At 41.2% G+C, this 16,429-nt stretch overlaps 1 protein-coding gene across 3 annotated transcripts in view; it reads left to right on the top strand.

Moving 5' to 3' along the window:
- The window catches only part of ccser1 (coiled-coil serine-rich protein 1), a 127,300-nt gene that overhangs the window by 29,112 nt on the left and 81,759 nt on the right, over positions 1–16,429 (top strand). For all 3 annotated transcript variants that reach the window (XM_026188367.1, XM_026188368.1, XM_026188369.1), the window contains exon 7: positions 14,846–15,020. In XM_026188367.1, coding sequence (XP_026044152.1) covers positions 14,846–15,020 — 175 coding nt within the window. The remainder of the gene's footprint in view (positions 1–14,845; positions 15,021–16,429) is intronic.

Here is a 16,429-nt window from a genome sequence, read left to right as displayed (position 1 = left end):
CTCGACAGTCCGCGCTGAAGTCTTGAACCTTGTACTCCAGAATGACTTAAGCCTCCAAAACTGTAGACACATTACACAATTTAACAGTGAGTGTGCTCCTGACAGCCAGACAGTGATATGATATAGTGGGATTAGAGAGAAGTGTGTGTTGAGGTAACTTCTCCACAGCAAAGGAGCAGTTCTTTTAGCTGAAGTGCAGAGAAGCAGAACAGCTTCAGTAAACACTAAAAAAGACTAGAGGAAACTGCAGGCTTGTGGACTCGACTTGTTTTGGATTCAGAGTAAATTTAGATTCTGTTTCATTTCAGAAAGCATCATTTTAAAATGCAGGAAATCAGGTGCTAGTGTCACAGTTTTAACATACTGTTTTGGCTTCGGAAACACCGGAGCTGGTTAGATAATGAAACCAGGTGTATGATTCTTAGCCTGACCAGGATGTAGGCTGCTGGCAGGTGTTAATTTCCTACAGTTTGAGTTCACCATCCTCGCTGATTTCTTCCAACAAAATATTTTCACCCAAATGTTTAAGTCTGCGAGTGAAGAACCTGAGATTGGAACTAGGGGAAGAGAGCAAAATCTGTTTGCCCAGGGCTTCCTCTCTCTCTCTCTCTCTCTCTCACACACCGTCTTTCTTTCTCTTGGAGTTGCTTTTGCTCTTTGTCTCAGGTTCCACATTCCCTCGAGGGGACATTGATTTGCTGGAGGCAAAGCAAGCTCCTTTCTGTTCACACACAACACACGCACGCACACACATGCACGCACGCATTTGTGTTTCCATCACTTCAGAGGACATTACACCAACTTACATTGAAGACTTATTGGAATGCTAACCACAGCTGTAACTTACCTAACCCTCCATGACTCTAAACCTAACTTAATCTAAAATCAAGGCTTTGTAATAAAACTGAATTTCCATTTTTACTTTGTTTTTTTGTCCCCTGTAGCCACAGCCGGTCCCCAGAATATGACTGTGTAAACAGATTTATGTCCCCACAGTATGAGTAACACAGGATCATGCACACACACACCTGTCAGTCAGTCAGGCTGTCCAGAGAGAGTATCAGCTGCAGGATACTGCTGGCTGTCTGACAGGCTGCACAGAACATCTGCTGCATGCACGCACACACAAACACACACTCGCACACACAGGCGTGCAGGCACAGCTCCAACCTCTTTGATGTATGGCAGTTGAATGATTTTGATGGCAGGGTTTTAATTGTCTATGTTTATGACTTTGTACACATTAATATCGCAGTAACAAAGCCATGTCAGCGAACAGCCAGGTGCTCAAAATCTATTTCCATTCTTTGCAGCTGCATAGGTGTTTAGAGACAGAGAGAGTGGGGTGGGGGGGCTGACACATCAGTCAGTGTCACAGCATCCAATATCACCCTATATGTATACCTTGCGTAGCAGCTTTCAGCAACGTAGAATACAGTATTTATTGTTGTTTTTAGTTATTGATGAGAATGAGGGAGAGTACAATACAAAGTTTAGAGATGCAACTTTAGATAGATTTCCAGCTCTGAAATCGGTTAAATTCATTATAGATTCATCCAGTTTTCTGAACAAATTTGCCACACCAAACAACAACAACTCCAAACAAAAAGATAGCTCTACTGTCACAGAAAATCAAGAAAAGCAGAATAATCCCCCCCATTTCCACAGCTTAAACCTGCACATGGCTTACATTCTGGCTTAACAAAAATATTTGACTAATCGATTAATACCCAGGTGCCTCGGCTCTAGACATTTCCGCCCGAGTGACTTTGTCCTTGCCTCGCAGTGCACCAGAAGACCTCCCTTGGAGTATAATAGGTTTGGGTCAGTGTGATATTATGTCTTTGAACTTCTATCATGTTTACATTTGCCTTGAAATCTAAAATAAAATAAGACAGATCTCTTCAGTGCATTCTTTTTTTTGCCAGTAGCATGACAATACCAAATGTCCCTCAGAGACTTTTGGTTCCATTTGTGATGTATCTTTATTGTCTGTTTTCTTTTAAGACGTGAACTGCTCCCGTCTCTTATACAAAAAGATGCAGAGGAAATTAAATTTTGACAGTTGGGATAAAGCTTGCCTGTTTCTATGGTAACTGCAGCCTGCCTGTTGAGTGTTCCCCTGCCATTCTTCTCTTCATTTTCCCCTTTCTCTGTTTTCATTGCTGATTGCTATGCGGAAGACGGGCAATCTGAGCAGAGGACACGCAAACACAGAGGTGTCCTTATCTGTCAGTATGCAGCGGACGATCACAAAAGTCTCAATTCCCATATCTCCGCTTCTCAATTGAAGATTAAACGTGTAGGTATTACACTCACATGCTCTTGCGGCGGCATAATGAGGCGCATCAGAAAAATGTCAACATTCGTGCGCAGGTCCCAATTCACCCTGTTGACCCTTATTCGTATATAGAGGTTAAAAATCTTTTTTGCTCTGGTTGAATGTGTTGAGAAAGGAGTTAGCTGGGTCTGCTCGTGAACTGAATGCTGTGTAAATGGCAGCAGTGAGATGGCGGTAGAAAAGACAGCCTACTCATAGCTGTCTTCATTGAGGCAGCTGGGTATTAAGATACTGCTGAGCAGAAAGACCAAGTGTTGAGAAAGTGTCTTGTAATTCAGAGAAAAACCAATTCTCTCACATTTGGTTGGAATGCTACATAGCGATATACTCTCCTGTATATATCCTGTAGTCTCAAACGGAGGCCTGTAATCTGTAATTTTATAGAATTTTCTCGCATATGCACAAAAACAGGAAGGAACACATTTATTTAATGTTAATACGACTCACAAAGTATATCGACCATGTTGTAATCGAATCCCTCCAGACTTAATATAGTCTGCAAAAGTAGCACACGCATCTCCTTCTACCGTAAGTCACATACTCACAAACATTTAAGCGCATGCACATTCATAAAAATAGACAAGCATAAAGAATCCAGTTTAAGGAGTGGAGCTGAGGACAGACGAAATTCCCTGCAACATGATTTTCAGACACAGAGAAACACAGCATACAGTGGGAGTTGAAGGGAACACAAAGTAGACCCCCCCCCCCCCCCCCCCCCCCTCTTTTTTTTCAGTTCCTGGTGTATAACGATGCAGAATTTGTTAATCCAACAAGCAGCGACAAGACTCGGTCTTTTATCTTGTTTTTATCTGTTGTTTTTCAGTGGAGAAGCTTTGGCTACATGCCTTGACAAATTTTAATTTTTAAAACTCTAAACTTGTTAAAAGCGTTATAGTGTGCATGTGTTGGCATGTGCATTTCTTTTGTCAATTGTTGTTTAGCTTGTAATTCACATCACCCTATAGGGTTTATTAAATGTTCAGCATGAGGAGACTAATTAGTATTGGCTTTCATTTTTATCCCACTTGCTTCGAGCGGGAACTTGTTGTCCTGATTTGTAACGCAAAGAAAAACAGTAGATTGGCAATAAATAAGACATCCCTGTGCTTCCAATAACCTTTTTCTTAATCAACTAGTGTGTTCCAGAAATAAAAGGGAGTGCTGAAGTAGTGTTCACTGTAAATCGTACGGCAACAGATTGTAAGACACATGGCATTAGTGCCACCGTTTCCAGCATTTCAAGACTTTTTTTATCATAAATATAGCAATGCACTTTTGTCTTTGGCTCTCTTTATCTTGTCTCAATTTGTTGCAGACCACAGTATAGTATATGCAAATGTTAAATCTATTTTAATACAACAGGATGAGATTAGAGACTGTTTCCAAGAAGATATTTCCCGCCCCGTTTTGTTGCTTTTTCAAACACATTCCTTCTGCTGTTGTCAGTGATAAAAAATGTTTTGTGAATGCTGAATATTTCCCACGAGAATATGTTACTGTTGTATTTGTTCTTCTTGATGTTTGGTCTTTGTAGCTGTCTGGTGCACCTCGCTTTAAGAAGGATACCCCCCCCCCCTAAAAAAAAAAGTTTGAAATAGAAAACCTCTTTACACGAGTCTTGATGCTTGATGCAATCATCCAGGTAAGGAAAGGACTCTTTACAATGGGTATTAGTGAATGTTTTAGTCAAAGGTTGCTATCCAAGGACTGGAGAGAGGTTATGAAACTAAGTCAACCCATGTTGCTTTGGTAAGAATCAAGAGAGTAAATTGCGCTTGTTAAATGATCATCAGCATTTAGGTGTGCTAACAAAATGCTGCAATCTTTTCAGGAGTGGACATCACAGCTAATCACAGCAAAAAAGCAACTGCAAAGAAGCCATGAGTCAGACTCTACAGGCTTAAGTTAGCATGTTAAATGTTAAAGTTGATGAAAGTCCAATTAGAGAAAAACTGAGCAAGTCGAGTCTAGTCAAGGAACATGGCAGCACAGCTTATGTTGGCAAATTTGCATCTTAACAAACCAACAGACTTCTGGAGAATTTGATTTAGAAAGAGGAGTCCAATGTGTGTGGCCTTAAAGGACCGCACCATGTTTGGAGAAAACACCGCATATCAGCTCAGACTACCTCATCCATACATGGGGCGACCGTGGCTCAGGGGGTTGGGAAGCGTATCTGTAACCGGAAGGTCGCCGGTTCGATCCCTGGGCTCTCTGTCCTGGTCGTTGTGTCCTTGGGCAAGACACTTTACCCTACCGCCTACTGGTGTTGGCCAGAGGGGCCGATGGCGCGATATGGCAGCCTCGGTTCTGTCAGTCTGCCCCAGGGCAACTGTGGCTACAACCTTAGCTTGCCTCCACCAGTGTGTGAATGCGAGAGTGAATGCACCCAAAGCATTATAAAGTGCTTTGGGTGCCTTGAAAAGCGCTATATAAATCCAATCCATTATACATACCATCAAACACGGTGGTGGAGGAGTTAGGATTTGGGCTTGGGCAATCTCAGGATCTGGGCACCTTGCAATCTCTGAGACTCCTCTCTATTGAGGAGGAGAGTGTTGTATAGTCAAGTGCAAGGCCATTTGTCTGATAGCTAAGGCTTGGCCTATATTGGGTCTTTCAGTGGAACATTGGGGCAAGCATGCTAGTAAATCTACAATAGAATTGCTGAAAAATAAAGAAAAGAACCTCAACCTGATTAAATGCTTGGGCAGGATCTTGAGAGAGGTGTGCAAAAAGAAACGCCTGCAAACCTCAAAGAGCAGAAGCAACACTGTGAAGAAGAGAGGGCCAACATTGCTCCACAATGATGTGAAAGACTGATAAAATAAACTAAAGTACTTCAAGGTATTGCTGCTGAAGGTGGCTTTACAAGCTATTGAATCATGGGGATTACTGATATTTTCACAGGACTGCAGAGAGTCCTACAAAAACTTTTTTCCCATTACTGCCAAGTGCTTGTTTTTTGTTAGATGAAATTTAGATGGCAAGCTGAGATTATCTGAACTCAGCTTGCCATATATTATATTTAGGCTGGGCTCAAAAAAGTGGTAGCTTGGCTTGGTGCAGAAAGGTGAAAAAAAGAGGTTCAGTGGGAGTGCTGTAACTATGTCAAACAACAGCTGGATGCAGTGACTGTTCACTCTCTCTAAAGGTTAATGTTTTATCCAAATATTGAACTATTTGGAGACTCATTTGTCTTCCAGCGTCTGGCTTCGAACTTTTATCCCTCATAAAAAAACGTAATAAAATTAAAAAACACAAAACTGTAAATATCTTTAACTTAGGTGCGTGATAATTTTGTCACACAGTGTTGCAGATATACAGTCAAATCAGACAGAAACACAGTGTTGGTCACTATGAAAGCACCAGAGTCTGAAAAAGATATAAAGCCCAAGTGCCATTGTTCATATTCAGCGACCAAAATGAAAATCTTAACACACTTGACCACATTAGGAAAACTGAAGATGCTATACATAAGCACTTGGGCAGATTGTGTATCCAAAATACAATTTCAGTGTGGAACTCTTGATAAAACAGTAGATATTACGTGTTAATTGGTGATGTCTTCGCCGTTTTCCCAGCATGGGTAAATCATGTTTCAAACAAACAGATCTAATACTTGCAGACTCTGTTGTCAACTTGCGTAAGTCTCCACAAAATTACACGAAGAGTGCAAAATCAAAGCAAAATTGTCGCTTTCTGTGTGCATAATATCTTATTAGGCACCTCATAGTCTTATTTCACTACTGCCATGACAACGGCTTTTAAAGAAATGAGGATGATGGCCATATGTGCTTTTTAATGTTCTTGATCGGAGAGGATTATCTGTGGTACCTTTTTATATATGTTTTCTTATTTAATAAGGATCAGAGCTTTTGCAGGTGATTACAGACGAAGAAATATGTTTATGTCGGCAGTCTCGATAAGATTAGGCCTAAAATGAGGGATCGATGAGGGGAATGCTGAGAAACATTTATTTAGAAATGATGTCAACAAGAATATGGGAAGTGTGGGCAGTCGACGTGAATCTGATCTAAGTGCAGAGATTGTTGCAATAAACATGCAGGCACAATAATTGTCATTTAAATGTTTCCTTTGCATGAGTCAGTATGGAAACTTGTTCTTAGGTGCTATTATTTTGTCATTGCGATGACAACAGTGCCACCGCAAAAATCACAACAAATCAAAACTGTGACTCATCTTAAACAATATATGGCTTTCTGAAAGGAAAGTGGGCAGTTTGACAGTGACAAGAGGAAATTTAGATGAAAAGGAGAGAGGCAACATTTACATTTCTTGTGATGCTGTTACTCTCTGTCATAAAATATCACTTGTGTTTGTCTCAAACAACATGTGTTATACTGGGAATTTACAACACAAGCTTGCTCCTCCGTGTCTTATTGTCTTATTAATATGAGCTTTGAGTCACACATTGGCAGCTAAGATCACATTAATTTGCACTTATTACATTTCTGGTCAAAATCTTATCTGAAATTCGATGCTTTTGTTTTTTTTTTTATGACTGCGGGATCAGCAGAAGATAATCAGGCTGTGCAGTGGCAACACGGTTATAAGGTCATTGAAATTCTGGTCCTTTATTATCAGGGATTTAGAATAAATAATGCAAAAATTATCATGTCCTTAAGTAATGAACAGACTGGATAAGCATTAATGTGTCCTCTAAATAAAAACTCCCTTTGGGTGCAGAATTTGCATTTTAAACATGGATTTGTTGGCTGGAGTTAAAAAAAAAAAGAAAAAGATAAAATAAAAATCGGGCTTAGTCAACCAGTGGTTGCTTTTGTGATCAGCTGTCACCTGTGGCACTCGGGCATTTTTATGCGATTCTCGCTAAAAATTGCAACCTGACAGAGTTACTTTAAAACGTGAATCATAGAAGAAATCCCTTCATGCTTGCATAACAACATAAGTTCAAGAGAGAGAGAGAGAAATGTCTCGGATTCCCCTTGGGCAATACATTTTGGTAGTGGACTCGCAGCAGGGTTTCTGTGCTAAAAATTGAAACTGTTCCACTTTAATGGAATATTGCTTGGAGGCTTTTATACAGGGTAAGATTTGGCAACTTGGCATGACAATATTCACGGAAAATGAAAAATGTAATGCGACACATGGGACCGATATTAAATAGATCTCTATGAGCAACAATAAGTTGTGATAGTAATTAGTGCAAGTATGTTCTGATAACTCCCCAAAGGTTCCCCCACCACCACCATCCACAAAGAGCTAATGTGGTGGTTCCCATCCTTTTATGGATTAACCTCACAGATGCCAAGGAAGCGGTGAGTGGGCAGTGGCAGACAGCAATAGATCGAGGTTAGAGAAGTCAGGGGGAGTGAAACAAGCAAGAGTCAAGCAAAAGCACGGATTTCTTGCAAACGAAGCACACATTCAGAGTGCAGAGTGCAAAGGGAAGCAGAAAGGACAGTTGGGTTAATCAGAAAGTTACCCCTGCCATATTACATTAGTTTTATATTCTCCCCCTTTCTGTGTCTGAAGAGTTGAATTCACCATTAGATTCACTGCCTGGAGCCTGGCTTGCGCTCACTCTTTAGTCACAGATGCACTTTATGTCGGAGATGAGTTTAATGGTAGCATTAAACATCCGTAGCCTCAGGTGCTGAATGCAGATGAGTACACAGTGTCTGTCAGGTGGAAAGCAGTGACAAATGATGGTGATCACTCTCTTTTAGCTGTGGTATACAGTTGTACTTCACATGTGCAGACAAGCAAGCACACATGACGCACAGATGGCTGCAGTACACACACACACACACATACACACACGCAGCCGTAGACACTCATATATATTGGATTGTTCCCATAAACATGTTCTTTGTCGTCAGTAAAAATTTAATGATGGAAAAGTTGGCAGTGGGGACTGACTGGCTTTCTCGCCGTATCTCAGCGCTGAAGTGTCCTTTACTATTATTATTCCTGAGACAATGCCGTCTCTATATATTGCTGATTGACAAGGGTACAGCCCACCGCTTCTCACGGCTGCTCAAGATGATGTACTTGAATCCCACGTGATTTATTTGACCGGGAGTCATTATTCGTCACTTGACACACAAACCGAACACCGTGTAAACACAGACATCTAAATCTTCATATACATGCTTCTCAGGTCTCTCCTCGCCTGTGTGCGTGTATTGTTTGCTGCATGTGTGGATGTGGATAACGTGTGTGTGTGTGTGTGTGTGTGCAGGTATGTACAAGATGCTGGTAGTCAACAACCCAGTCATAAAACCCCGTGTGAGTGCTAAAATAATGAAAGTCATAAAAACGCAGATAATTGGCTTTTTTCGGGTCGGTGAAATGGATCACTTCTAACGCTGCTGTTGAGAAATGGCTTCTTAGAGCAGAGGGGAATGTCAGAAGGATGGAGAGGAGTAAGTGAGAGGGAGGAGAAAAAAGCAAAGGAGAAAGAGAGGAGGTGAGCGAGGGGGGAGGATATGGATTATAAAGGAATGAAAGTGAGGAGAGAAAGTAGGAGAAATGACTTAACAGAAGGCACAAAGAAAACAAGAGCATAATGCAAAGGAGGGGGGGGCAGTTTTCATACTCTACCAGTGTTTTCCTTTTCTGTTTAATTACTCCGAAAAGACAGTAGAGGGAAAATCTCTTTGGAAACATTTAATTGTGCTTTAATCCATATATTTGTTTGTAATCATCTTCCCCATTTACATGCCCTATTTGACGATGCAGTGCCATTGTCTACCACTAGCTGGTGTAATACTACATCTTTATCAATTCAAATTAGAACTTGGTCCACTTGGGTAATCTTCTAATTGACTGCTATCACACGGTCCCATTCTCTGCACTCACATACATATAAGCTGTTCAGAGGGGCAGTGTGTGTGTGTGTGTGTGTGTGTGTGTGTGTGTGTGTGTGTGTGTGTGTGTGTGAAAGAGAGAGAGAGAGTTATAAAAAAGGGAAATAGAGTGAGAGTGTCGGGCTATCAGCTCATGACAGTGAAAAGACAGATGACCCTGAGTAGAGGAACGGCCTCCCTGCCTGTGTAACATCTATCATCACTGAACAGACTTGTCTTCAACTGTGCCCTGCGCTTGCTCGTGAGCGTGTCTGTGTGTGTGTGTGCGCGTGCAGTAATTACCTGCAGGTGAGACTCATGCTTAGCTGGAAATGACTTTGTCTGGCCTGTAACTGCAGTTTAACTGCAGCAAAAGTATGCATTCTGACATGCTTATTCATCTGCGTTCCCACATACAGTGCCGTACAAAAGTCTTGAGCTTCCACTTATTTCGTCATATTTTGCTAGGAAAATGGGAAATAGGTGCAAAGACTTAATGGAAGCTGTGCAAAAACACATAGGCATACAGTTTGTAAGGCAAAAACTACTTCTACTTTTCAAGTGGTGTTCAGGAATCGTTCTCCAGGCTTCTTGGATACAACTTTTGTTTTTTCAATAGGAAGAGGGCCATGTGACACATCAAACTTATTGGTAATGTCACAAGAAAAACAATGGTGTGCTTGGTTTCAACGTAACTTTATTCTTTCATGAGTTATTTACAAGTGTCTGACCACTTATAAAATGTGTTCAATGTGCTGCCCATTGTGTTGGATTGTCAATGCAACCCTCTTCTCCCACTCTTCACACACTGATAGCAACACCGCAGGAGAAATGCCAGCACAGGCATCCAGTATCCGTAGTTTCAGGTGCTGCACATCTCGTATCTTCACACCATAGACAATTGCCTTCAGATGACCCCAAAGATAAAAGTCTAAGGGGGTCAGATCGGGAGACCTTGGGCGCCATTCAAGTGGCCCACGACGACCAATCCACTTTCCAGGAAACTGTTCATCTAGGAATGCTCGGACCTGGCACCCATAATGTGGTGGTGCACCATCTTGCTGGAAAAACTCAGGGAACGGTCCAGCTTCAGTGCACAAAGAGGGAAACACATCATCATGTAGCAATTTCAAATATTCAGTGGCCTTGAGGTTTCCATTGCTGAAGAATGGACCCACTATCGTTGTACCCCATATACCACACCAAACCATCACTTTTATTGTTCCAACAGTCTTGGAGGGATCCATCCAATGTGGGTTAGTGTCAGACCAATAGCGGTGGTTTTGTTTGTTAACTTCACCATTCACATAAAAGTTTGCCTCATCACTGAACAAAATCTTCTGCGTGAACTGAGGGTCCTGTTCCAATTTTTGTTTTGCCCATTCTGCAAATTCTGTGCGCCGATCTGGGTCATCCTCGTTGAGATGCTGCAGTAGCTGGAGTTTGTAAGGGTGCCATTTGTGAGTAGCTAATATCCGCCGAAGGGATGTTCGACTAATGCCACTCTCCAGTGACATGCGGCGAGTGCTACGCTGTGGGCTCTTGCTGAATGAAGCTAGGACAGCCACTGATGTTTCTTCATTAGTGACAGTTTTCTTGCATCCACATTTTGGCAAATCCAACACTGAACCAGTTTTACAAAACTTAGCAAGCAGTTTGCTAACTGTAGCATGGGAGATGGGTGGTCTCGTAGGGTGTCTTGCATTGAAATCTGCTGCAATGACCCGGTTACTGCGTTCACCAGATATCAACACAATTTCGATCCGCTCGTCACGTGTTAACCTCTTCGACATGTCAATGGCTGTGAACAAAGAGAAACTTGTAAATAACTCATGAAAGAATAAAGTTATGTTGAAACCAAACACACCATTGTTTTTCTTGTGACATTACCAATAAGTTTGATGTGTCACATGGCCCTCTTCCTATGGAAAAAACAAAAGTTGTATCCAAGATGGCCGACTTCTAAATGGCCACCATGGTCACCACCCATCTTGAGGAGTTTGCCCCCTCACATATACTAATGTGCCACAAACAGGACTTTAATATCACCAACCATTCCCATGTTATTACGGTGTATCCATATAAATTGCCCACCCTGTACATCAAACATTGCATTTACAAAGCTTTTTGGAGATAAAATGTTTGTATAACTCCTGATGTCTACTAATTATATCAAAAACTTTCCTAAAGTATATATATTAATGTTTTTGGACCTGTCAGCATTACAAAGAGTGTAGACATGCACTGAAAGATATGCACATTTTTTTAAAAAGTGTTTAAAAAGTGTCCACAATGAAACGTGTTTACAGCCCTCAGCTGCTCAGTTCAAGCAGCAACTTCTAGTCCCCTGAAAGAGTAAAACTGTGCATACCTGCACCTGATGTGTGATTGTTGTTATGGGTGATTCAAGTGTTCTTTGAACCCTACTCCTACTCATTTTCCTGTCACTCTGTTTGAGCTACACCAAAAGAAAAATCCAAACCTGAAACCCTGGTGAAAGCTAGAGAAAGGGCAAGGTTGTCAGGCATGGAGTAAGGTGCAGATGCAGAGAACCATAAAGAAAACGTCCTTGTGAAGACACCCCCCCCCCCCCCCCCCCCCCTCAAAAATGTTGTTTTGGAACCGCACTGTGCCATTTGACACATCAGAGACACATCAGAGACTGCACGATTGATCATTTGTTGTTTATTTACCCCCTGTTCATCCTACCTGAATAGCAGAGTGGAGCCAGAAATAAATGGAGAAAGTTCACTCTTTTCAGAGATGCCAGGCAGGAACAAAAAGCTGCAAATAATTCAGTTTAAGAAAGAGGGGGGAAAAAAATCTCATCTGACTAGTTGACAGACAGCGCTCACCTGTCCTCAAAAGACAGCAGGCCTCCTCGACATTTGTATGAGGTACTCAGCAGTATCCCCAGGGGGACACCTAGGCTTTGATACTGCATCAGTTTAGTGTAGTGGTTGTCAGAGGAATACGTGAAAAAGATGAAGAGGCAAGGGCAGAGCTGTAGAGATGGAAGACGCAGACTCAGGTGAGGGGTATGGCGGGGGTGGGAAAGGGAAGGGCAGGGGAACAAAAGAGAAGTAACAGAGGTGGGAGCCTGGAGAGAGTGACGAAGGTTTGAAGAATAGAAAAAGCACGACAATGTGGGGTTAGACAGATATAGAGGAGGGGGAAGAAAGGCAAAAGAGGGGTGGGATGTTGAACAGTCAGAGAAGAAAGTACGAGGGTGCGATTCAGCCTGACCTTTTCACCGAGCTGTGTTCAGAATGGCTTATGTTGTTCGATATTTTTGTGATGTTTTTTATTTTAGAAAGAAAAGAGAATTAAAAAAAAGTAGATTTTTCTGGCTGACTTAATGCTCATGGCTGCTCTTTATTTGGTGATTTTCTTTTAGAACCTCCCTCTAAATCTGTGAAAGTGAACATGGGCTCTTGATGATTAAGAGCTTCTTGTTTCTGCTACCATGTCTGCCTTTCCACTGTCTTCCATCCCTCTTCTTTTCTTGTTATGCAGACTGTGAACTCTGAGGTTGTCTGTGTGGTTTTCAGACAAGAGGGTGGTATTTCTCGGCTCACCTTTTGAAAATGTCATAAAGAAGGTGAGATACACAATCCCCCTTTATGCACTTCTGTCAAAATATCACAACCTGGCAGAGAAATGTTAATGCAGGAATTTACTTTATTGAAACAAGTTTGATTATTCTAGTTGCTTTCCGGTGTTATTTCTCTGTGTGAAATACGTCAACTCTAGTTTAATAGTTGAAATAGTTTAAGTCTATTTTGCAAACAATCTAGCTCTGTGTAGTCGTGTTAATAGGAACTTTTAAGAGTGAAGACTTGGCGAAATGTCCAAGTCAGAGTCAGCGCCACATTTTTATTGATCAGAGACGTTTGTGACTGTTTGCCAGTGGATTGATGATGGCTTGCATTTTAAAAGGCAAAGAAGTGCATAAACAGAACAAAAGGTTTATCCACGGATCATGTTTATCTACGGATCATGTAACCCTTTAGGTTACAAAGTTATGCCCATGAATGCAGTTAGTGTTCCAGTGTGTTTTGTGGTTAATTGCTTGTGTAATTGCTGTTGTCTGAAAAGTAAATTGTTAACCTCAGGTAAGTGCTAATCCCAAAATGAGAATGCCGGGGAATTAAAATGTCTGTTTAGAAAATATATCTTTTTTTTCTACCACTCAATAAAAAAGTATTTGAATTACAAACCACATCAGTAGCCCCACAGACATTCAATTACCGTCATGTTTGTGCAGAGCTATCATAAAGTAAACTGATGTGCTTTGTTTTCCTGATGCTTTTCACACACGGCCACAAAATAGAATAAAAACGTCTTGATCTTTGTTCGGAGACTGTTTTCATGTCTGGTGGACTATAGAGAAGTCTGACATCTCGAGCAGGGAAATGTGGCAAACTGGCAAAAGGAGTAAAGCAGACTCCAAGCAATTAATGACTATGTTAATATAAGAGCCCGAGGTGCATGGATTGAGCTTTAGGAAGGCAAAGAAAGATGCTCCAAGCAGGTCTGGCTCTTTGTAAGAATCCCTTCCAAATATCTGTCTCCTTTTTTCCTAAATGCTGTGACTTTCAGGTGAGACAAGGAATAGAGGCCACGCACCGGAGACCAAAGACATGCTGGTACAAAGACCTGTTTACTGTTTAATGGAGTGTGTTCCCAAATGGGACAGATAATTACAAGAAGGCTTTGGTTGAACTCCCCCCTGTTGTTTGTGTGTGTTTGAATCCAATCCTGTGCCATCACAACATTGCCTCTTTCGGAGGCTAATAGTTAATAGTCCAGCCTTAAACTGGGACTTTTAACAGCATCTACCTACGGTCAGCTCTGCTGCACGTAACATTCAAACTTTCTTGTGGACGTCCACAAATCTCTTGGTAGTGAAGTGTCCCCCTGACTTCATTATACAGGATGATAAGGTGGACCTTTTGTTTTGTGTGGTAGTTTGTTATCGCCTCACGTTGTTGATTTAAAACCTTCTCTAAAAAGAATTATTGTAGAAATGACTTGTCATTAAAATCGAGTCCTCGGTGGATCCTGTGGGGTAGCTGCTGTGTATTGTGACAGTCGGTTCTGACTGTCACTTTTTTTTTGGTTTAATTTTCCTTCTCTTGTTTTTTTCTGTCTTTCTCATTTTCTTTTCATTCTGTGTTTTTTAAAGCCAACTATTTTTTGCAGCAATGGACTATTTTTTTTATTCAATGACTCTGAAATAATAAAGATCAAAGATTCAAAATGTTCACATTGGGTTTCAATCAGACTAAAATACTGTGAATAACAGCTTTATGCTATGCAGCAAGGTTGTGTAGAAGGAGTAGTTTACTACGTTGCATCTAATTGCTACAAATTATTGTTTTGCATTCTGCCAAGTTATTGTTCGGACTATGTTTGTGCACTTTAGTTTGTTACACATGGTATCACACAGATTTCAAGGAATTACTGGGGTATTGAGAAGCAGCTGGCATCTTCACTTTACTGTGTAATGGGTCAGCTATATAATCGCTAACCAGCGAAGGCAATGATGAGATTCCACAAGTGGAGAACAGTGGGGAAGACGTGTTTATGATCAAGTTTTCATGCTGACTCATAGACAAAAAAATGTACTATTCTCTTTTTGTTCATCCCTCCTCTCCTCTAGGGAACCCTGCCGTCCAACCAGCCTGCTGCCTGCTGAGTGGAGCGCCGGGTTGGGCACGGGGAAGGAAGATGACCCTTTACCTCTGGGACTGGAAACCCTTCCACTAAGACTCATGCAGCAGGAGTGCACTGCTGTCAAAACCCTGCTTCTAAGGCTGAGACGGACACTGCAGGAGGTGAGATAATGCACATGGCTAACAGTCAGCAGCACACAAGCTCTTCTCGACAAGGACATACAAACAAATGAAGGAAGATTAGCTTTACATTTAGTGAGTCTGGCATATTTGGCTTCTACAGAGCACATAAGGTAGACCACACCGACAGCCCTTATCAAGTTTGAAACGCATCAAATTGTTTTAAACCAGTGAGGATAAGGGTCTAGCAAACAATAAAAAGCAATTTCATCTGGAACCACTGTGCACCACGCTGCTCTTACGAATTTTTCACCCCCTATTTTAATCAGGCTCTATTTCAGTTCCATGAAATCTGGTCAAAGTGGTTGCTTTCCCGTCTCTAAAAGGTCCATTTAATCACTTTGTTTTGTTAATTTAATCAGATTCTACGTTTAGAGGGGGAAACTGGGAGACTTTAAGTATCTGCCAGTTTATGCTTTACATGTACACAAACACACACATATTATCCCTCCTGTTTCAGGCTATAAATCTCCTCTTTAAATGTTTTAGCCTGGTTAAAGCTAACGTTTCACCCCAGGCTATGTGTCTGTCTCAGTGTGAATGTTTGGAACCAACTTAAATTACATCCAAACCATTCTGGACATGATTAGCTGAAACAGTCACTTAGTAAAGCACTGACACGTTGGAATACCTTTACAAGGTCTAACAATATAAACCAGGAAGCCACATTATCTGCCATCCTCTGCACTTACATATCCTCTTTAGATGCCAGACTCCACACGTTTTTGAGGGGTCTCGGGTAATTACAAGATGCAGATGCAAATTTTTGTTTTACATTTTAGTCCAAATCAGGATCCAGAAAGATCATAACACTTTGCTTGAAAATGACAGATGCCTAAATGATTGTTTTCTGAAGTTTTGCGAGCACAGTGTCAGTAGGAGTCATTTGGAAGGGGATGTTGATGGTGTTTAATATATACGGTGAATGTTTTGTTTTAGAGTGAAAGTGCTAATATTTTCACTAATACCCTTTGGCAGTGTATAATACATGCCAACATACCAATAAGGGATGTTAGCAATAGCATAAGCTTAGAAAGAACATCCATTAGCTTTGATTGTCTGATGCTTTGGGTTTTTTTTTTTTTAAATCTACATGGGTGACTGACCCCAACCATATATGGAAGTATTATACAGACCCGTACTCAAAATACAAATACACAAAAAGATAAAAGGGTGACCAGACCTTCCCTAAAACCACACCATTAGTATCTCTAAACTAAGATCAAAGCCTGCTGTGAATTACAGTCCACAGAGGCATATATATAGCTTTCTCCTGATTTCTTTCCTGCTTATATCTCTGTTTTTCTCCCAGGACCTCTGTGAGAGAGACATGAGACATGTAAATGAAATAATAATTTGTAGAGAGAGAGGTAAACTAAAGTGGTGGTGGA

The sequence above is a fragment of the Astatotilapia calliptera genome, chromosome 12, assembly GCF_900246225.1.
Source record: "Astatotilapia calliptera chromosome 12, fAstCal1.2, whole genome shotgun sequence".
Taxonomy (NCBI): domain Eukaryota; kingdom Metazoa; phylum Chordata; class Actinopteri; order Cichliformes; family Cichlidae; genus Astatotilapia; species Astatotilapia calliptera.
Note: the sequence above shows the minus strand (reverse complement) of the source record. Positions and strands in the feature narration are given on the sequence as shown.